Source organism: Osmia bicornis, chromosome 2 (genome assembly GCF_907164935.1).
Source record: "Osmia bicornis bicornis chromosome 2, iOsmBic2.1, whole genome shotgun sequence".
NCBI classification, from domain to species: Eukaryota; Metazoa; Arthropoda; class Insecta; order Hymenoptera; family Megachilidae; genus Osmia; species Osmia bicornis.
In genome coordinates this window covers 1,468,580-1,491,393 of record NC_060217.1, presented here as the reverse complement: position 1 = coordinate 1,491,393, position 22,814 = coordinate 1,468,580, and the positions used below count along the sequence as shown (strand labels likewise).

General features: G+C 32.3%; 3 protein-coding genes across 5 annotated transcripts in view; 2 read left to right on the top strand and 1 right to left on the bottom strand.

Moving 5' to 3' along the window:
- LOC114876212 (long-chain fatty acid transport protein 4-like) overlaps positions 1-11,219 on the top strand; it is a 38,241-nt gene extending 27,022 nt beyond the window's left edge. For both annotated transcript variants that reach the window (XM_029187439.2, XM_029187441.2), the window contains exons 7-11: positions 3,346-3,538; positions 4,525-4,671; positions 9,140-9,277; positions 9,408-9,565; positions 9,936-11,219. In XM_029187439.2, coding sequence (XP_029043272.1) covers positions 3,346-3,538; positions 4,525-4,671; positions 9,140-9,277; positions 9,408-9,565; positions 9,936-10,244 — 945 coding nt within the window. In that variant the 3' untranslated portion in view covers positions 10,245-11,219. The remainder of the gene's footprint in view (positions 1-3,345; positions 3,539-4,524; positions 4,672-9,139; positions 9,278-9,407; positions 9,566-9,935) is intronic.
- A 616-nt stretch (positions 11,220-11,835) lies between these two features.
- Positions 11,836-20,409, bottom strand: LOC114876222 (golgin subfamily A member 1). 2 transcript variants are annotated; one of them, XM_029187462.2, is made up of 9 exons: positions 20,252-20,409; positions 20,017-20,173; positions 19,069-19,462; positions 18,872-18,960; positions 18,662-18,790; positions 16,005-16,532; positions 13,742-14,269; positions 13,444-13,674; positions 11,836-13,268 (listed from the first exon to the last, which is right to left on the bottom strand). In XM_029187462.2, exons 2-9 carry the CDS (start codon positions 20,125-20,127, stop codon positions 13,113-13,115), a joined length of 2,166 nt encoding a protein of 721 aa, XP_029043295.1. In that variant the 5' UTR covers positions 20,128-20,173; positions 20,252-20,409; the 3' UTR covers positions 11,836-13,112. The 2 variants fall into 2 exon arrangements, with proteins under 2 accessions (XP_029043295.1, XP_029043294.1); XM_029187461.2 differs by having other exon boundaries at positions 20,017-20,409.
- Positions 20,410-20,886: 477 nt separating this feature from the next.
- LOC114876221 (centrosomin) overlaps positions 20,887-22,814 on the top strand; it is a 57,677-nt gene continuing 55,749 nt past the window's right edge. The window contains exon 1 of the mRNA XM_029187459.2: positions 20,887-21,039. Within this exon, the coding sequence (XP_029043292.2) occupies positions 20,990-21,039 (50 nt within the window). The 5' untranslated portion in view covers positions 20,887-20,989. The remainder of the gene's footprint in view (positions 21,040-22,814) is intronic.

Below are 22,814 nucleotides of genomic sequence, written 5' to 3'. Positions count from 1 at the left end.
AAATAGACACGGAGACGAACCTACTTATCGTAGGCGAACCTATGCATAGCTAACGTAGGGAGTCTCAGGAGAGTGATATGGGAACGAACCTACGTATGGCTAACGTAGGGAGCCGTAGGAAATGTTAGTGTTAGGTCCTGTCATTTGATTAGTGCACCTCGAGCGGTAAAGGTACACCTTAGTGGATTTTTCTGGACTAGTTAATTGAACAGCAATAGGTAAGTTATAAATGATCTGAATTTATTCTCCTTGATGGGATCTTACAACTGTTGAGTGTAACAGTCACGGTGTTCAATGAGTTAAATTCTAATTTAGAATTTTAAATGAATTGAATTTAAGAGTTTAGTTTCGATTACGCGAAGCAAGAATCTAATCCTTCTCGGTTTTTACGAACACGAGTAAACGGGGGCGGACTACGACGATCAGAATAATGCTTAACAGCAGACAACGTACTGTATAGTTACTGTACAGCTTGTAGTAGCTTGAAGGGGACTTGAATACCCAATCTCGCAGAGTTTCCTCGTCGCAGAGATTATCCGTAAGAGAACCGTACTGACGTGTATCGAACACTTTCGAAATTTTAACTAGACCCAAAGTGCCCTCGCCACCACCCTTTTTACACCCAAAAATTGGAGTAAAAAAAGTGGTGGGGACAGACTCCATGTGATTCCGAGGGACCCCGCCCTTTCTTAGCGTTGGTCTCCAATTCCCGAAAGCTGACTATGCTGGGTGTGTGTATCCAACTCCAAATAAGGAAATTTCAGCGACAGGAACGTAATATTTTTCATTAATTAATTGAAGGTATATCTTAGATAAATTTACAATTAGTGAATCAAATGACCCATGCGGCACGAAATGTGTTAATCTCGTACAGGAACATCGATAGCTGAAAAATCAGTGAATCAGTACAATCTTGATAATTTAAATAAAATAGATAAATACAGAATTACAGATATAAAATTATTCTATTTAAACACGTAGACCGCTACAGTAAAAACGAACACACTGAAATTAATTTTCAAATTTAAGCTTCTTATTTTTCACCTTATTTATTAACCCTTATTCGAGTAGATGGTTTCCTGGAACCATTATTTTAATTAATCGTAAGTAAGTGCAAATTAATTTACTTTGCAACGTTTTAAAATTTTACAGAATAAAACAGGATTGCATAAATTTCCAAATAACTATATTAACACGCATTAAAACCAGCTGTAAAATTAAAATTAAATTTAAAGGAGGTTACAACCCCAAGCCCCAGGGGGCTCCGTTATAAACTTTCCATTTACTATGTCAAAAAGTTCACTGTTGCCCTTTTTATTTACGATTAAATATTAAATTTCAATTTTTGTACCAAGTTTCTTAACTAAGGAGGCTCCCGACAATTTGAAAGCTCCGGGCCCCAGAAATCTTACTCCGGTTCTGATTAAAACATACTTATTGTAGCGTCCCAAGACACCGAAATTCATCGATTCAAATTTCCCGGGGTTGTAAATTCCGGTTACACGCTTGTGCCGATGTTTGTGACGCTGACTCGCGGCAGGGGAGTCTTACAATTAGTTGACAGGTTTAAATATGATACAACGCGCTCACTATATAGGCCTTAATAACTTCTTCACTAAATTATTTTATTTAATGTATGTGATGTGCTAAGTCGACGAGCGTAGTTACCAAAGTCCTTCTGAACGTGCTCTTACAAAAATGCGCCCTGAGGGTGAAAATACATACAATGCGCCGAACCGAGAGTGGAGGTGGAAAATGCGTCGAACTACGAAAAATCTTGAGTGACCATCCCTTTGCTGGCCCACGTGGTGTTCATGGAACGGGATGGTTGGGTCATCAAATAATTTACGCAAACCGATGAGTATCGGTACTTGGGACCGATGGTGCATGAACTGCAAAAATTACTTTATGGCGGGGGCCATAATGGGCCCACACGAAGGTCCTGTAAAGCCATTCAGGCCTATTTTAATTAATACTTTTTCGCTGACTAACCTAACCTAACCTTACATAACCTTTTTCTATCTAATCAAAACTAAAAGGAAGCTCCTGCTGCTGATTGAACGGGTTAAAAGTCGTACTCTGTAATCCGCGCAGGAAGAGCCTAGCTGGCTTCTCAGCACGCATGTGCTACTTTCCAACCCAGGTATACAGTACAGGACCTTCGTGCGGGCCCTTTATGGCCCCGCCATAAAGTAATTTGTGCAGTTCGAGGTCCACCATTGGGAGCGCACACCTATCGTTAGTTTAAAAATTTGCAAAGTCCATAATCCGAAAAAGGGTTAATACAGGGTGATCGATCCTCTCGCTAGTGGACTCAAAGGAAATGCCGCCACACCGTTATGAATGGACTCAATCCCTTTTCTCGACGGGGGTGCATACTGTAGCTGTGTCCATGAAAAGGTATCGATGACAGAAAAAGGACTTGGGCCACATCATGCTATTGTGGCGGCACTTTCTTTGAATCCACTAACGAGAGGATCACCCTGTATAATAAGGTGTTAACGTAGAACCATTCAACATAGGGCACATCATACTGATAATGGGTGAAAAAGCCTTAGTAAACATAGGTGGAAAGGTAAACTGTTTTTGAGATAAACATTTTTCTACTAATTGACTTACTGGCTTCTGTTATTGGGTGCGATGTTTACCTCGGTGTTCATAAACCACGTTCTGCATGTCCTCATTCAACTTCTGCATATATTTCATAACAGGAGATTTGATCGATGTGGAAATATGTAGAAGGAAGATATGTGGAACGTCTCGTAAATATCGAAAAATCAGTAGTAGGTTTATTTATCATAACGTACAAAGAAGTTTATATCTTAGAAACGGTTAAGATCCTTTTACTTCATCGTCAGTACAGTGTGTTCTACTATACCATATAAGTATTGAATGGTGTTTCCATTAAATCCTATATAATAGTATTGCTACCAATTTCTTTTTTTCTTAATTATTTCATTATATATTAGATTTGAGGCGTAGCAATATACGGGCCACCAGAGATCCACCATGGTAGTCAACATGTTATTTAATTACAATAATAATTATTGAGGCAGTAATCAATGAAATGAACTATTTGATAACAACAAATCAAACTGTGCACTACATCAAACATGTTATTTCACACAATAATATAAAATTAGTATTCTGTTCAAAAATCTTCCAAGGTTTACAGATATTGCAAACTAATGCATTTAACTAAATTTTTGCCAAGAAAGCAGAGTTGAACTGTAAACAGTTAATGATGAATTAGATATAACTTCATGACACTAATGATTCTGACTATTATAATTAACGTTACTAATAGTGTAAATAACTTTGCTTATTGGTAATTTTACTTATTAGGCTGCGCAATTTATCGGTGAAATGTGCCGTTACTTACTGAATGCGCCACCGAAACCGGAAGACAATGCACATAGATTAAGACTCATGTTTGGAAATGGCATGAGACCGCAAATTTGGAACGAGTTCGTCACGCGTTTCAACATTAAAAGGGTTGCTGAATTTTACGGGTCCAGCGAGGGAAATGCAAATATCGGTAAAATTACAAATATTAATAGGAGTGTGCAAAAGTTTCCATTGACCATATATAAATATAGCGTTACGAGGTATTTCGGTTAACTTTGTAATCTATTTTGCTTAATTTGTATAAAAAATGGTATAAAAAGAGTCACATCTATTAGAATAACAATACCTTGAAAATTCATGTAAAAATAAAAATCCATAAGACATATATACGTCATTGTATATTTTCTTTTGTTTAATCAAGAGATAAAAAAATACAGCAATCAGGACAACTACAAACTAATTTTAGTATAATTAAAGTATTAACGTATTAAACTATTAGTTGTACCTATTAATAACTGTTTTATTTTCTACAAATTAGCTCCTGCATCAACAAAAATCATTTGCGAAGTTTATATAGTAATAATAATAATAATAATAATAATAATAATTATTATTATTATTACTATAAATTTCTCAATAATTCGCTAATGATTGTTATCGCTATGACTGATAATAAAATATTATATCATTAAAAATATTCTTTCAACTATAAAATATTAATAAAATAAATTGTTTTAAAAGGACAGTGGAAACGTTTGTACAATGCTAATAGTTACGTGCCTAGTTTGATATTTAACGTTTTATGTAAATCGGGATAAGAATGAATCTTGAATATTATTTCGTTAAACTCTGTATATCGTGCTGTTTTCTTTGAAACCTTCAACTCTTTGTGATAATACTATTTGGTATTTTTATGTCGAATTGGGTTTCTTTGAGTCACAATATTCAAGTTGATAAATATTTTCTTCTTTTTAGTTTAGGCCGAATTGAATTGTTTTTCAAAAATATTTAGTTCTCATTATTGCATTTTGCATAATCTTATGAAACATTCAATTGCATTTTGTAATTCAAATTTTATTTTTTTATTATAAATACATTATTTCTTCATAATTTCGAATGTTGATATCTACGAAAGTGAAATTTCAAAAGATTTTCTAATTTACTTTTACATTACAGCAAATCTGGATGGTAAAGCTGGTGCTGTCGGTTTTGTACCATTAATTATACCAAGAAGATTCCATCCGTTAGCAATTATTCGTGTAAATAGCGAAACTTACGAACCAATTAGAGGTCCAAATGGATTGTGCATCAGGGCAGAAACAAGTAAGAATTTCAAACAGTTATCTAACATTTTGTTAATGGATAATAAAAAAATGACATATTTTAAATTAGAAACTTAATATTTATTATATTTAGTACTGAATATTTCTATTATTAGTAAAAATATGGAAAATGTTTATTTACAAATTATATGGTATCGAAGGAACCACAACATGACAAAAAACTTTATTTTTTAATAAAGTGGAGAATTTTATGTTAAGAGATTTTAAGATCAACCATGTATACATAGAAGATAACATGCAATTCGAACATGCTATAGCTCTAAAATGATCGAAGATAGAAAAAGATGTCGTTAGGAAAACTTAAATAATGTTGAATAAACCATTATCTGATGTATGTAAGTACATCATATTGGTTCCGCAAATGGAAGTTCCGGAGGCGTTCCACAGATTTCAAGATCAATTTCGTTTTCTTAAATGGAATTATATATTTTTCTATATGTCAATCGAAGTGAGTTTTAATTTTCTCCAAAAAAGTAATAAGGCCATTGGGTCAAAAATCGATTAGTTCAAAAGATATCTTAGGGAGAGACCGTGTGTTTCTCCCTAAAATATCTTTCAATCCAAGTGAGTGCTCAGGGCCGGCGTGACTTTTTGCAGGGCCAGAATACACATTTAAATCCTATACTTAAATTTCACAATAAGGAATATATATTTTTGCCAGCACCAAGCATTTCCAAAAAAGCTCGTCCTTGTTTTCGCTAATTCACTAGAAAAAGTTTATCTTTTTCGATTTTAATAATATTTAAAGCGTCAGAGTGAGCGATGTCAAAAAGGTCATCCAACGAATCAAGAAACTCTCTTTCCGTTCTTTCTTGTATCTCATTTCGGTGTTTGCGAGATTTTTGCAACAAACGCCAATTATTATGCAATTTTAACAACTTATCGATGCTATGGTACGTTGTTGTTGTAGGTATACGAGCTTTAGCCCAGAAAACTTCCGCTTCCTTTATCACTATAGCTGCGCTTGGGCGGAGCTCTAGTTTAACTTTATGCACATTATAAAACAGAACACACAAAACTTGTCCATTGCTTGATAATTTGGAGCCAATAATTTGGCTTTCATCATGCCCCAACAAAAATATTCTGTCAGCGCTTCTGGTTTCCATCTTTTCAATTCCACTATACTCTCAAACTCAATTCACGATACGAATACTTCGAACTCACAAAACAGAATGAAAAATGACCGCTGTGACTAATAGTAGATACATTTAATCATTAGAGACTTTACCAGGTAATATCATATGTTACGAGCCGGAGGGGGCGGCTGCGTAGCCGGGGCTTAATTTCGGCAAATGGTAATTGTTAATGGCTTGACCAGTGTTGTTATTAACACTGGGAGCCTAAGGAAGTAGACGTGGAGACGAACCTACGTATGGCTAACGTAGGGAGCTCCAGGAGGTTGGCTATGGTGGACGAACCTACGTATGGCTAACGTAGGGAGCCACAGGAAAGGTGTAGAGTGGAGGACGAACCTACGTATGGCTAACGTAGGGAGCCTCAGGAGAGTGATATGCGGACGAACCTACGTATGGCTAACGTAGGGAGCCGCAGGAAGCGTTAGTATTAGGTCTCGTAACTTGATTGATGTACCTCGAGCGGTAAAGGTACACCTTAGTGGGTTTCTGGACAGTAAATATAATTGTACAATAGTATGTAAATTAAACTAGTATGAGTTTATTCTCTATTCCGGACCTTACAATTGTTGTGTGTAATTGTCGCGGTATTCAATGAATTGAACTCTAAGTTGCACGTTTGAAATGAGTTGAATAAAATAAGTTTAGTTTCGATTCCGCGAAGCAAGAATCTAATCCTTCTCGGTTTTCACGAACACGAGCAAACGGGGGCGGATTACAACGATTATAATAATGCTTAACAGCCGACAACGTACTGTATAGTTACTGTGAGTGCTTGAAAGGGACTTGAATACCCGATCTCGCAGAGTTTCCTCGTTGCAGAGATTATCCGAAAAAGAACGTACTGACGTGTATCGAACTGATTCTAGACTTCAACTAGACCCGAGGTGCCCTTGTCGCCACCCTTTTTATACTCAAAAACTAGAGTAAAAAGGGTGGTGGGGACTGACTCTACGTGACCCGTAGGACCGCGCCCTTGCTTTGCGTTGGTCTCGAATTTTCTAGAAGACGGTTGGTGTCGGGTGCACACATCCGATTCCATATAAGGAAATTTCTTGAGAAGGGTTTGTAACACCATATAAGGAAATTTCCAAGACGGATACGTAACACATAAAACACCCTCGAACGATATAAAGCGATCGCTTCTAAAATATTCTGTTGGAAAAACCAAAAAACCTGTGATCTCTTGATCAGGTAAAACGTGGTAATATTCACCACTGCCGAGAACCTTTTTGTATATCTATCATGCAGAGCTCCTACTATACATTTTTTTAATATCAGAATATATTGTCTAATTTGGTTTATTTTATATAAGAACTCTAAGGGCTAGCTGAATAGGAGATTGCTTTTCGTATTTGAGATAGCCGCTTCCGCAACTACGCAATAAGACTCATATTAATTTTAGCGGTAAGATTCAGTAATTTTTAGTATATTTTTGAAAATCGTACACAAACGATAAAATTATACATGTAAAAAATTATATTTTTAGTACAAAATATTTGCTACAATTTATAAAACAAAATGACACGAATACATTCGATGTCAACGTGAAATCGTATAAATTTTAAAACATCAACTCGATTGCGGCACGGGTTCCTGTTGTTCAATCATACTGAGACTTTGCAATTATCATTTTTTCACCAAGTTTCAAAATTTTAGCGGGTGCGGCTAAGAAAAATTGGAAGTCGAAAAATAAGGGCCACCCTAGTGCGCACAGGACGTCCCCTGGACGTTCTACTTTTTAACAGGCACCTTCCTAGGATCTTTAAAGGACATAACCAGGATATACAGTGTGTCCCAGCTTAAGTGTTATAATTCCGTTATTCCGTAACTATTAATGATACAAAAAATTGTTGATATGGGAATTGCACGGTAAAAGGGGCCCTATGTTTTGGCCAAAGTGAAAAATCTTTTGCATTATTACTTTAAGAGATATGATGGTCAAGTTTCGTTTTTCAAACGGAACTACATATTTTTTTTTAGTTCATGTGATAGTGCTCCTCAAGACGAATTTATTAAGCTGTAATGTATACACTCGATTTTAATTAGTTTTCAAGATATAACGTTTACAAATTTCCCGATTTTCAGTAGATGCGTCTCGGTTTGAGTGGCAAGTTGTAAAAGCGGCCCTATTGTTGCGGTAAGTGTCACAGCGGTTATTCTTTGGGTCTGCCGTTCCTAGCGTAGACCCCCGCTATGGCACTTACCGCAACAGTAGGGCCGCTTTTACAACTTGCCACTCAAACCGAGACGCATCTACTGAAAATCGGGAAATTTGTAAACGTTATATCTTGAAAACTAATTAAAATCGAGTGTATACATTACAGCTTAATAAATTCGTCTTGAGGAGCACTATCACATGAACTAAAAAAAAATATGTAATTCCGTTTGAAAAACGAAACTTGACCATCATATCTCTTAAACTAATAATGCAAAAGATTTTTCACTTTGGCCAAAACATAGGCCCCCTTTTACCGTGCAATTCCCATATCAACAATTTTTTGTATCATTAATAGTTACGAAATAACGGAATTATAACACTTAAGCTGGGACACACTGTACATATAGGGGACATATGGATGTTAACGGGACATTCTCCGTATGTACGAAACGTCCAGCATGGACGTTCGATGGACATCCATGAAATGTTTCTGTGCTATCTGGGTATTTATTATAAGTACAAAGGATGTTACATATATTTCTTGTAAGATAAATATTACATAATTTTTCTCGCCTTTTTCGCCACAAAATCTTTGATTACGTCATCAAAATTGATTGAGTTAGCTACTTCGTTTTCTATCGAAAGAATAGCCGGGGATGTAAATCGGTCTTGGCTTATTGATGATCGAAGATAATTTTTTATTAGTTTCAACCGCGAGTTTCCGGGGGACCATACAAAACGCGAAGCCTGGTTCCGGCGAACGCGCTGAACCTGCCTCGCGCCGCCCCTGTGAGTACCTTAATACTTTGCAATATTTTAAAATTTTACAGAAGAATACAGGACGGCATAAATTTTTTTTTTTAATGGAACTGCATATTGGTAGTGCCTCCTAATATGTACTTTTTCACGCAGAGTACTCCAAAGAATCAATCTATGTAAAAAATGTACAATACACTATTAAAAAAATATTGTATTGATTTTGAAATCATCAAAAATCCTCCATCTACACAAAAATGATCCTATGTTGTAGACTCTTTGATACCATATAACTGTTTGAATAAACTTTTTAATAAAACCTAGCTAAAATATAATTACACCGCTTGTCATGTAATAATATTAATTTGAATAACACTAAAATATTATTTTTCATTCAGACGAGCCAGGGATGTTCATAGGACTAATAAAAGAAGGGAATGCCTTGAGAGAGTTCAATGGCTACCTAGATAAAGAAGCGTCAAAAAAAAAGATAATACAAGATGTGTTTGTTAAAGGTGATAAGGCTTTCCTGACGGGTAAGTTATATTTGAAAAATGATAAGAGAAACTGTAAATACAAAATTCCATACATATATTATACAATCAAGCATTTTTGTATTTTTTCTTTTCAAAGAAGACTTACATATTTTATCGTTCTCTTTTGTAGGTGATATTTTGGTAGAGGACGAATGTGGTTATATTTATTTCAAAGACAGAGTAGGAGATACGTTTAGGTGGAAAGGTGAAAATGTCGCCACTGCCGAAGTGGAGGGTGTCATCAGCAATATTGCTGGACAACGAGATGCTACTGTTTATGGAGTTCAGGTGTGTAATTTTAAAAACAATATTATCTCAAATCAATATTATCTTAAATGTCAAACGGCGTATGGAGGGTTAATATGATTCAAACCGCAAGAGCATTTCACCTAAAATTAGATGTTTAAATTGTGTAATGAGACAGTATTTAAAGAAATAATTGCAAATTTACAAAACAAAAATGAAAAGAAATCTAAAATTAAATTTAAATTATCACCATCTCAATGGGCCATAGTGGCAAAAAATTATTTTAAAAACATCAATTTCTTTGACTATCCCTTAATGTGACTTCGAAGAATCGAGAGTCCATTGCAAAAAGTAAAAAATTAATTTACTCGCATGACTAATTATTAATAAACGTATGTTAATGTTTTTCAAGGTACCTGGAATGGAAGGAAGGGCTGGAATGGCAGCGATAGTTGACCCAGACAGCCTTCTAGATTTCAAAGCCCTGGCGGAAGGATTGGAAAAAGCTTTGCCAGCCTATGCGAGACCAATATTCTTAAGAATCGTGAAGGAAATAGAAATGACAGGAACGTTTAAACTGAAGAAAGTGAACCTTCAAAAGGAAGGCTTCGATCCGAGTAAAGTTCAAGACAAGATATACTTCTTGTCGGGTAACAAAGAGTACGTCGAGATCACACCTGAACTTTATAAAGAAATTATATCCGGAACGAGGAAGTTCTAGTCGTCGCGCACGATTTCAAGTGTCGAGGATACATGTAAAAGTTAGACGTGTAACGTAATGTTTTTTTTCTTTTTTTTTTAAATATGAACATGACAAATTACATTGCGCCTTGTAGATACAACGCGTAAAGGGTTTTATAACATCACACATGCGATACCACAGAACATACATTTAGGCTGAAAGTTTGTCGAACTGTTGTAAGATTATTTTTATGATAAAAGGCCAGAAACAGGGAGCTTGTTGCGCAGAGAAGATTCTATTTCTGTCATCAAACGATCGGACAAATTTCGCCAATAGTTCTTCTAACATTGGAACGAGCGAATATGGTGACATGTTCCTGTATATTTTATAAATACTCTACATAGCGTAAGATTGGCACTGAAGGTAGAATTAGTTTGATTAAAGTCATTCTATAACAAATTTTGATCTTTTATAAAAAAAAAGGTACCTTATTTCATATTTAACTCTTTCATGTTCTATTTGCGATTATTCAAAAGGTTTTTTCTTCAAAAGAAGAAGAAAAAAAAAAAATGAATTATCAATAGCATGTTTGCAGTATTTAGTTTAAATATACAAAACCTGTCACAATATCCAATATTGATTTTAACGAAACTTATTGTTTATATATACATATTTTTTAATTTGCACCTATCTGGGTTATTCTAGTATAAAATTACCAATGAAATCTAAGTAATGAACACAATAATTAAACATAACGCGATTAAGCTCAATTTATTATACTATTAAATGTAATCTAACTTCATAATCAAAAAAGATAACAGATAAATGTAACGTATACCTCTTAAAAGAAAAAAAAAAGATATTAGTGTTCGATGAAATACAGATTCACTTCCACTTTAAAAGGTATTTAAATATACCTAATAGTTCTATGTACTTCATGTGTTTTGTCTTTACTAATGCACCATGTATATATTATTCGTATACTAGATTTTAATAAAGATGTAGTTAGTTGTTTTTCAATAGTTTCTCAAATAATCCCTGTGATCAGACATAGATAATTGTTTGCCCAAGTGTCTAAACTTGTACAGATAAATTAGTAACAATTACAATCTGTATTTTACACAACTTTTTTCTTTTAATCTTGTTGTTAATTAGTTTACCATTACAAAAATAGACATCTAATGGAATACTATTGGGGATTTCACTTGTATTTTTATATTTAGCACTACTGCATAATTGTATTTTCATGTATAGTAAATTTGAAGATGTATTTTTAAAATTAATATTATTAGTCAAATTTCTCATTTTGGTTTTTTTCTAAACGATAAGAAAAAATAAAATTAAAAATTTGAGTAAATCAAGTTAAATTAAAAAGAAAGTTATAAAATACGATCTTTATAAAATTACCAATTTGATATTTATGAAATATCATTCTCCACTTGTAATGTATATGTTATGAATCAGTAAAACTAACGTAGGCTTATGTAAATAAATAATTATACTTTACACATGTGTAACAATTTGATTTATTCCTTAAGTGATCTATAGTCTTACTGTATTGTTTTCAACATGTAAAATAATTTTTGTCATTAGTCTTTGGATATTTAACAATAAATGAAAGGAATTCCACTGAGCTGAAATATTTTTAGAATTTATTTAATTGATATAATTGCATCAACTTGAAATATCGAATATTGAAGTCTAAGTACAGTCTTACATTCACAAAATACTGTAATAAATAAGTAATAATCGATGAACAAAAATATTCGCGCTCTTAAATAATTTGCACATGAAAAATAAATGGTTTCTTTTTTTCATGTACATTTATCTATCTAAATGCGGTACAGCAATACGTTGATACTCTCCGCTTATAATTATAAATTTTTACTGTCAATATAATTTTATCATTATCATTAAAATAATTACATAAACTTCATAAAATAAATACCACAGATAAAAGACAATCATTTGACTCGGTTACTAGATACAAGTTGATTGAATCATTCTTTCTAAAAAATCATTCTATTTTTCGTGTATTTTGATTACCACCTACAGAGACACTACTATGTTATTTACAAACATGAACATGATACAAATGCAATGTTCATATCACAAATAATAATTATGGCAATTATACATCTAGCTCCGTGACCAACGAAGCTTTTATTATTTATAACCGACCTGCAGCCATGTTTAAAGAATATTTGAACACTTCCAAAGAATCCTAAGTTGCTCACATCATAGAACGATGATGCAACAATTTAAATGATGTTAATGTACTTTAATTAAGCATACAATAGGTCAGGTAAAAAAATGCACGATAGAATAATTTTTATGTATAAAAGTATTACATCAGAAAATAAAAAATTAAACATACCTTTTGATGACCGAAGTCCTTGCTCTCATTTTATGATCGTATACATACATATAATAAATGAATTTGGATATAATTCTTGCGTATTGAATATTGCAAAGTTACGTATGTATAGTATTTGCATACGAAAACAATCACGTATCGTGACTCACTTCTGAATCAATATTATGCATCTTGTCTCTTTATCCTCAATGCCATTACACACGATGAATGTTAAAGATTTTCCTTTTTATCCCCAACTTATAAATTTTTCTCTAAATAATATTTGATGCTACACAATAATATACTGCAAGTTTTCGAAGCTCGCTATAGCTTTCGTGAATAAATTATATTATATATGTGTTTTATAAATGCTAAATATATTACAAAATTTATGAAACTTCTAGCTTATAAATCTTTCCTATCACTGTTTCCTTTGCTAATCTTTTTGATCATGTGCGATCAATTATCGACACAATCCAATTCTTCGACTTTAACCACGAATCAGTGGCCACTTTTATGATACCTATAGAAAAGGAAATTTGTTGCAGCTATCAGCTAGGCGGTATAGCTTTGGCAGTCTGACCAAAACCTAAATTAGGCCGGGTACCGAACCATGACATTTTCCATTCCAAGGTTTCTTGCAACAATCGTTCCTCTTCCGGGGAGAAATGTAGAAGAGTGGCAACTGCTCTTGTCAAATGAAGAGCCTTACAAAGAAAAGGAAAGTTAGTTTAAAATTCTACAATTTTTGTAATAGCAAAATATATACATATATGTATATGTATAAAAAAGCTTATGCTAAAACTTTTAAAAGACCAGAAAAATAAAGGAGAACAGAATAAATAATATTCTCCATCTTGTGAAGTGAGTCATTGAATTTACCTCATATTCCCTACTTGTTAGGAACTTTATGAGAACATGTTTAAGATATTTGAAGTTAACGTCATCCTCTCTTGTAGTGGTGTGTCTGGCAGTGATTGTTTTTGACGAGCTAGGCTTGAGAATTGCAGCAGAAGGTTCAGCATCACTGTCCAGCGAAGAAGATGGGACTCTTAACTCTCGATGAAGGGTCTTCTTCATGTCTGTTAGCCGTTGTTGTAAAACCTTAATTGTCTATACATACATTCAATGATTAGTGTCCTGTAAAATTCACCTCCATTCTTATTTCTTCATATTTTACCTTAGTCTTCTCGTTTAGTTGTTCCTCTAAGTCCAATAAACTACTTTTCAAAACTTTTTCATTTTTCTCAATTTTCTCTCTGTTTCGTTCTACTTCTTCTAATTCTAACATTCGCTTCTTAGTTTCTTCTAACGTTGCCATTGCTTGTTCAACTTCCTTGCTTTTATTCTGTAAATTGTTTTCTAAAGTTTCTATCCTATTTTGTAACTCTGCATTCTCCACTTCTTGACGACGATTTTCCTGTTTCACAATTTCAATGTCCTGAGAAACCTGAGCGTTTCTCAATAAAGCAGAGTCCTTTTCACCTTTTTCCTTCTCTAAGCACACCCTTAAAGTTGCTGATGATGTTCGTTCTGATTCTAAGTCTTCTCTTAAGCGAGCTACCTCTAGGTGTAAGGAGGAATTATTTGTTCGTTCACCTTCCAAAGATAAACGAACGTGTGCTAATTCAGAAGTAATAGCTGTAAGCTTCGTCGTAGTTTCTGTTAGATTTTGCTTCAATTCAGAGATCTCCTTAGATGATGATTCCTGACAAAAAGAAAAGAAAATAAAACACGTGAGTGGTATCTAATGCTGAAACTATCAAACACATAACTATAATTTTGTGTTGACAACACTCTGTGAGATGTGACCAGAGAACCCATATCTTTGGAATTTATGGTACAATTAAGGTTTGTCACTAAAAGATTAAAGCAAGATATAAAATGTGAAGTTAGTTGAAACATACATATGAGTAAAATGAACATGGAGCAATCATCATTACAATAAATATTATAATTCTTCGTACTGATATAAATGAATATTTACAAATTATTTTAATACCGTTTATATAGATAGCTCAATTAAGGCAGTGGGATTTAATGAAAAATTATTATTGATAAAACATTTCTGCATTTTGTTAAATAATCTCTTGTGCTTGAAATGAGCTACTACATAAATTTCTAATGGAAACACAAAGTAATGTTTCAAATATAATACCATGAATATAACAATTCAGATTGGAAATTAAAAAACAAAGTTGTGTTGTAACAGCAGTACTTGAATACAAAATTTTGGTTGTGCCATTAATTCCAAAGCTCGAACCTGCAACAGACTGTAATTGGTTTAGAACAACTTTTACTATACAACTGAATTTTCAATAAAACTTTCAATCCTTCTATTTAACCATTCTATTATAGTTTCTATTCTAAACAATGTACAATATGTTTCCTTTTAATTGTATCCGCCTGGACACGCATTCCTAATATTTACAGCAACGTAAACGTAATTGAATAGTGTAATTAGTGTAGTAAAATATAATGATTCGTTTAACCCTGTAAGAAAAGAATCGTGTAGAAATTGGTGTTTATAATAAATATGTAAAAAGCCGCTTGAGAAAAGAGGGATATAAAAATGGGTATAAAAAAAACAAGCACAAAAACGAATGCGATAAACGATGTAATTTATTATTATTATTTTTTTTTATTTTTTATTCGACAAATAAAATATACAGAGATGCGACCGTACATAAAAATATCATTATGTCGATACTACCTAAACTTTCATGTACAAAGGCACACAAGTGGAAATGTAGTAGGATTTTAAACAGCTGACCCAATGTCATCTTTGTTTATTGGTACATGATACTGACTTAGATAAATTATAAAATGTACATTGTAAGTTTCTGCATGCTTATTAACGGTAAATAAAAAATTATAAACAAAAGAATGTGCTGATAAATATGCATAAAATAAATGTTCTGTGCGTCAAGCGTCAAGCATCTTAGAGAAAACATGCAAGTATACATAGGCGATATGTAGTTTTTTTTTCTACAAATTAAACACACGATATTATTCTACGCGTTCGTGTACACGCGTTCCAGTGATTTTACACTCAACAACGTGTAACGTCAATAGCTTATAAAATGATTAAAATGTGTTCAAACAATTACGATAAACAGTTAGAGAAACCATGGTAAAAATAGAACACAAACATAACTTTTCATGATCACAGGTAATCTAATTAGAAACAAAATGTATTATGTAAGATAAAAATACTTAATTTTTTATTTTCAGTATACATATTGATATAAAAAAAAGAAAATTGTATAAAATAAAGAACAAAATTCAAAGCTTTGAAAGATTATTATTTAGTACTGTGATCATTAAAAAATTTGTCATTTGATAAAAGAAGGAATGTTCATTTGTTTACATTTCAAGGTCTAACGGGACATCCTCTCCAAAATAATCTAAGTCATGCACGACTACATATCGCGGTAACTCACAATTTGCCGCTTAAACTCTTCCACCTCATCATCGACGCTGGCCCGGAGCTCTTTTAGTTCCGTGGCCATCTCGTCGATGTCCTCTGCCATGCGCAAAAGCTTGGCGTCTTTCGTCGCCATGACAACATTGTTCACCTCTATTTCAGCTTCTAGCTGCTTGATCCTTTGCTTCAATTTCTCACTTTCCTCTTCAACTCGTCTTCTCTCTAAACCTTCCTCACCAGCCTGTCTACTAAGCCTTCCAACTTGTGTTTCTAAACTGGATATTTTCCCTGACCAACTAGTCTTTATATCGGATAGATGAAGGTGTGCTTCCTCCAACTTCCTTTCTAACAATGCTCTTTCTCTCATCAGATCAGCTATTCTTTCATCAACCGTCACTTGATCATTAGTCTCTAAAGCAATTCTCTGTTCTAACACAAAAACTTTGTCCTTTAGATGACGAACTTCTTCTTCGGTTTGTGCTAGTTGACAGGAAAGTTGAGCTCTCTCTCGCTGAGTAGAATGGCGTAATGTTTCCATTTCATCCTGGAAAGGTCAATGTTGTTACAACGAATATTTTGTTGTTACTATCATTATTCAATTTTGCTCTGTGAAGCTTTGTTGCAAATCTTACCAAAGCATTGCTAATGCATAAACATGAATAGAATGTTAAAAATAATCCAAACCTTATAAAGCCAAGAATAAGCGAATAATGATGAATTACATGATAAATAACAACAATGCTGGAAGTGAACAAAACGAAAAAAAAAAGTTTAGGCAGTAGAAACAAATACTGTGTTAGATAAATATCTTTATTAAAAAAATAAATAAATAGTCTTTTATTATCTGTTATAAGATGAATACAATACAATATTGAAAACAAATGTGTATAAATTCATTGTTTTACTGGTTAAAATTGATTAATAATTATTCCACGCTGTTATGAGAGTAACAACATTGGAGTATGAGTACTGCAGTAGAGAAACAGTTTAGGCATTTTAAATGAAATTTTTACTGTAAGATGAGAAATTCTTCTATTATTAAACCACTTTCACTAGTTAATACATGCATTTCTTGTATGTTATAAAATTTTGCACCAAGGAGAGAATTACATAAAGAGCAACATTGATATAAGTAAAATCTATAGAAGTTATTTATGTTGCAGAGTAGCAGCAAAGCTTTGAAGACGTACCTCTAGCGTCAGCGGTAGCAGCAGCGAATTAGCGGAAAATACCGCCTACTCTGATCTCCAATGCTCTCGTTTATCAAAGTTTTCCAATCTTCATGCGTATGTTGTTTTCACAAAACTTTCAATTTCACTTAGGTTTCGCTCATGTTCCATAACCAATAAAAGAACACTGTTCATTTACAACTTGTTTATATAATTAACGAAATACCTATCTTTTTCCCAAACTACATTTAAATCAAATGGAAGTAAAATACTTCCTACAAAATATTGGAAAAGAAGGATGGAACATATATGGAACAGTTATGGAACATATGCTTATTATTTGTTTCATTTTAATAAATGTTTGAAATGTAATCAAATAATAGATTATGACTATTATCATAGTCACTGTCCATGATAGATTTTGGTATTGTGTCAGTATTGAAAAAAAGTGCAGAAAAACATAGCAGTGACAAAACAAAAAGCTATAAATAATAATAATAAAAATAATAAAAGAAAAAAGCCTCAAAATAAAATTCAAGTTTATAAAAAAAGCGTGCTTATATCTAAAAGATATACGTTTATTAACTTTTTAGGAAACTGTATAACATTTAACTAGTATTACAAAAACAAGTAATTCTTTAAAAAACATTATGATAGGAATAAACAAAAATAATCTGTTCATGCAGTTCTATCTGTTTCCATAATAATAACAAAAAAAAGAAACAAATAATCCATGGTATTAATCAAAATATAGCACAATGTATAATACAAAAATGTTAGATTTAAAATTATTAATCTAATATTTTTTCAATCTGATACAGCACTGAAAGTATGAATATGCAAAAGAATTCGTTCATTTGAAAAAGAAATAGATTTGCTTTAAGTAGAAATAACATTGTTATAGAAAAAAAAAACAGATTTTAATACATATTTATGAAAAGTGTTTCTAAAGTAATCATTTGATCTTACCATGCTATAATTATTACACGAATTAAGTTATATGTACTACATTTCTTTGTTATAGAAGTTCTTCTAGGTTAAACAAATTATTATAAATTACGATTAGTTATAAGAAATATTTAAAAAATATTTAATTTACTTTCTCCTTCTCTTCCTTTGTTACAATATATAGTTTAAAACAATGCATATTCAGAGAATATTACATTCTTCTAGTAGCTAATATGTTTAATGAGTATATAAAAAATATAAATGTAAAATTCTATACAATACATACACGTAAAAGTAATGATTGAATAAATGAAACCTTATAAAAAATTTCTTTGTTTTAGATATCACTTTGATGTACAGGTAATTTATAAAACGTTTGAACAGAAAAAATGTGAATAAATATTTTTAACTAAAATTAAAATATGCTCCATGTTTATTTACTCAACTGAGGGTAATTAAGCAACTTATATTAACACAATTATGTTAACATAAGTCTAAGGTTCATGGTGTATTTTCAAATAGTATTCAAAATGAAATGAAATAATAAAGTACTCACCTGCACATTGTTCAACTCATCTTCATATCTTCTTAGTCGTGAAACTTCACTTTTTAAACTGTCAATTTCTCCAGTAGCTGCTTTTAAATGATGCGTTTTCTCGTCCACTTCTTGTTCTTTGGCCAACAACTTCATTAAAAAATATGAAAATATAAATAATAGTTCATACACTTAGTTTTGTTAAGTACGCATGCATTAAATTGAACATACTAAATGCTTTATTTTTGCCATTTCTTGGGTTTGGAAACCTTCTAGCTGTTCTGCATCTTCTTGAAAACTATACAACTTCTTTTTATATTCTGAAACATGATATTATTAATAGAAACATTAGTTTCATTCATTGATTATAATTAGTATAACACATAATTATATGTGATATTAATTATCATGCTTTATTTAACATGTACCTTCAGCATCTTTTAAAGATAATTCCAATGACTGTTTTGTGCGTTCTATATTTTGTAGTTCCTCTTCTAATCTGCTTTTCTCCTTTTCTTGTTTTTCAACAACTTTCTTCCATTCTTTTTCTCTCTCAAGAAGTCTTACTTTCCATTCTTCTTCCTTCTTTTCCATTCTTTTTAGCATCTCTGCTTCTTTTTTGGCTAATCTTTTCCGCCACTCATCTTCTCTGTTTTCAAATTTTTTAATATCTTTGGCAGAAAGTTGCATTCCATCATTCAATTTCAGATCAAAACTATTGTCTTTTTTTAAAGAAATAGGTGGAGAAGGTGATGCTGCATTTTCTTCTCGAGAACCATCTAATGAAAGCTGAGATCCACTAATGCTACTTGTGGATCCCGTCTATAAAAAGATTGTTATTTCTTATAATAATTTATATTACATAAACATTACTGATTACTATTTATATAGATACAAGTTCAATAACAAAAGAATATATTATCAATTAACATTAAATGTTAAAAAAATTTTATTTTAAATATTCATATTTAAATAATGCATTTAGTTTATTATAAATTTATCTAAAATACAGCATTTTCTTTACAACAAAGCGTTGTAAAAGTGTTCGTAAAAACAAAGAAAATTCATAAAACATAATACGACTAAAGAAAACTACGTTAAAGCGAATTGTTAGCAGATATTCCAACAAGACTTGTGATAATACAAAACCGGATAATGAACACATGCAATATTAATGAACCATCTGGAAAACATATGTAGAAATATAAATTGATATTTAATTTAAAATCCTGTTAAAATTTCCCCAACGATTAATAACACTTTAAAACAATAATGAGAAATTAATGACGATGTATAAATAAGTGAATTAGGTGTTTATAGACGCGATATCGCGTTAAACACTGATAACATTTGGTACATAGAAACAACACGTTTACCTGAGACATATGCCTTGAATTGATACCACGCACATTGCCGGCATTTCTAACGACAGTTGACACGTCACTCCCTATTTCTTCTCTTATTTTATTCTTTAGCGTTGCAAACATGGTGCTATAACCTCCAACGATGCGACCAGAAAATGACAACTACCACCTGTCAATGTCAATGTGCTGACTTTGGAGCCACTAATTGGAGCAATATTAAAATCAGCAGAGTAAAAGAAGAATATACCAATAATTCATTCTTTACTGCTGAAACACGGTTCGACTTGATTGAGTCATCGTGAAAACATCGGTGAATACGCGGCGACGATAACTTTACGCACAACCGAACCATATATCACAAGCAGCCGATTGAGCCGACTGCCATACTGCCTAGTCACGTAAGTAGTTACTGGTTATAAAGTGCGATACTGTATCCCATAGACAATGTCTATACAGTATCCCCTGTTTCGGGAAAAACATGGAAACTTAGCGCGAAATTCGAATTACTGAATTGCACTCCCACACAACAGTATGTATGTAATATAAGTATCACCAAGTTGTAAGATTATCATTGAATGAACAACACTTATACGACTTATATGAACAACTTTTATACTTCAGTTAAAAATAAACAGAAATGATGTATATGTATTTACATTGTGTGACGGAATACTATACATATATTTATCTTTCTGTGTTTAGAAATAATTATACAACGTCACTATGCTTTGTCAAACTCGATTCTTCTTAGGACATAAACCAATGAAGTCATTGATTCACTAGGAACATTTTTTTATAGAAGATAAAAATTAAATATCCAATGTTGGTAGAACTGCTACACATAAAATGAAGAGTGCACTTAGCGTATACGGCGGAGGCATTGTGAGTTAATGTTTTCAAATTCAACGGTTTGGGATTTGGGAGTGCATGTGGATCCTCATTTTTCGTGGTTTTTTGGTGATGTGTTGTGAAATTGGATTACAAAATGGGGGAATTCTTGAACGAAACGGCAGCTACAGTAAATTATTTCGATGCGTAAGTAGTTTTTGTTTAATTTTACGTATTTAGCATGTCACTTTTTGTTGTAGTACATAGTAGGGGGTCTCTATTATTTACGCATCGTAGTTCCTTTAAACTTGTTCTTTACTACTTAAGAAAGACCTCTGATGACTGTACATTCAACTTTACGTTTTGCATTTTATTTTATTTAAATATATAACAAATATCGTATACCTGAATACTTTAATAATTTATTAAATATATACGTGCGCTTAATATAAAAATTTGTTATAAAATTGAAATTATTATTTCTTCTTTTAAGAAACAAATATAAAGAATTAAGTACTTTTAATGTCTTATATGTACTTAGCTTGTTTGTTACACATTCAATTGTCACATATTCTATTGTTTTCAGCTGTCAGTGTGTTCAATTTGATGTAAATAATAGAAAATGATTTTATCGACATTTCTTGTGAAGCCTCGAATTAATAAACAGTTTCGTTTTGAATTATATTAAACTTGCCTTGTTGTTACAGATTTGTGTAATTACTTTCGTATGTATTTAGTTTCTATTAATAAAATACACATACAAAATCTTATTTACTTTATATAAAGAAATTCGTTAAAATTAGATTTTAAGGTTACGTAAGTATTTACTTACTTATATAGTTGTTTTTGAGATGGCGCTTTTTTGTACTGTAGTGTCGTCTGGTATTAATAAGGAGAACTACAGGGTGATTCTCTCGCAACGCAACACAAAAGCCGTGCCGCACAATGGAACCCCTGCTGTTCCGTTTCTTGTCTTCGTCTCAGCCATAAACACACACAAAGCAGTTTTGGGTCCGGCGATATGGCCCCTGGGTCTTTTTACCCGCAAACACAGCAGGGTTTCATTGTGCGGGGCGGCTATTGTGTTGCGCGCCGAGAGAATCACACTGTATAAGCAGATCGATGTATGTATTTTTTGCGCTCCCTGTTGATATGAAAAAGCTCATTTTTTTAACACTTGATATTAGATGACGACATACATATATTTTCCACTATAAGCGGTCTGTTTAAAATATTAGATTTTTGATAAATTTCCAATATCAATATATTCAGAAAATTACCCTTAAATCAGTTCCAAATAAGCAAAGCGTTTACTTAAAATAATTTATCAATTATATTTATCAACTATTTATATGTTTACATACATGTCAAAGATTTAAAATGCAACTTTCAATTAGATTTTGCAACTTTTTATGATAATTTATGTACAATATAATCATAACTGTTAAACTTATATCTACAAATACATAATTGTTAATCGAAAATTTGTGAAAGAAGTACGTATATTAAAATTATGTTACATGAATTTATATTAGATTGCTACATATGTACGTACCATGCAAATTAAAGATTCAATTCTTTTACTGCTTATTTAAACAATGATAATTCTACCGGCCAGGGTTAGAGGTCATTTCTCATTTCAGTGGTTCTCCAGATTTATGTTTCCTAAAAATTAAGTAAAAAATATCAAATTTCGTACCGTCCATGTCGGAATCTCGATAGGTATCAGTTATTTAAACATGTTTTTTATTTATTATTAATTTGAATTATCGTCAATTTAACGTATAAGTTAGTCGTGTAATATCGGTATTAAACTATAAGTTTTATGGTGTTGACTCACTTCGGGTACACGATATACCTGACAATCAATTGTAATTGTCCCTAAAGCTGTAAATCTCGGTACCTGTTTTTCAATAAGAACCGTGTTTCTTACTCACGATTATGATTTATAAATTCTGAAGTAAATGGAATACATACATACT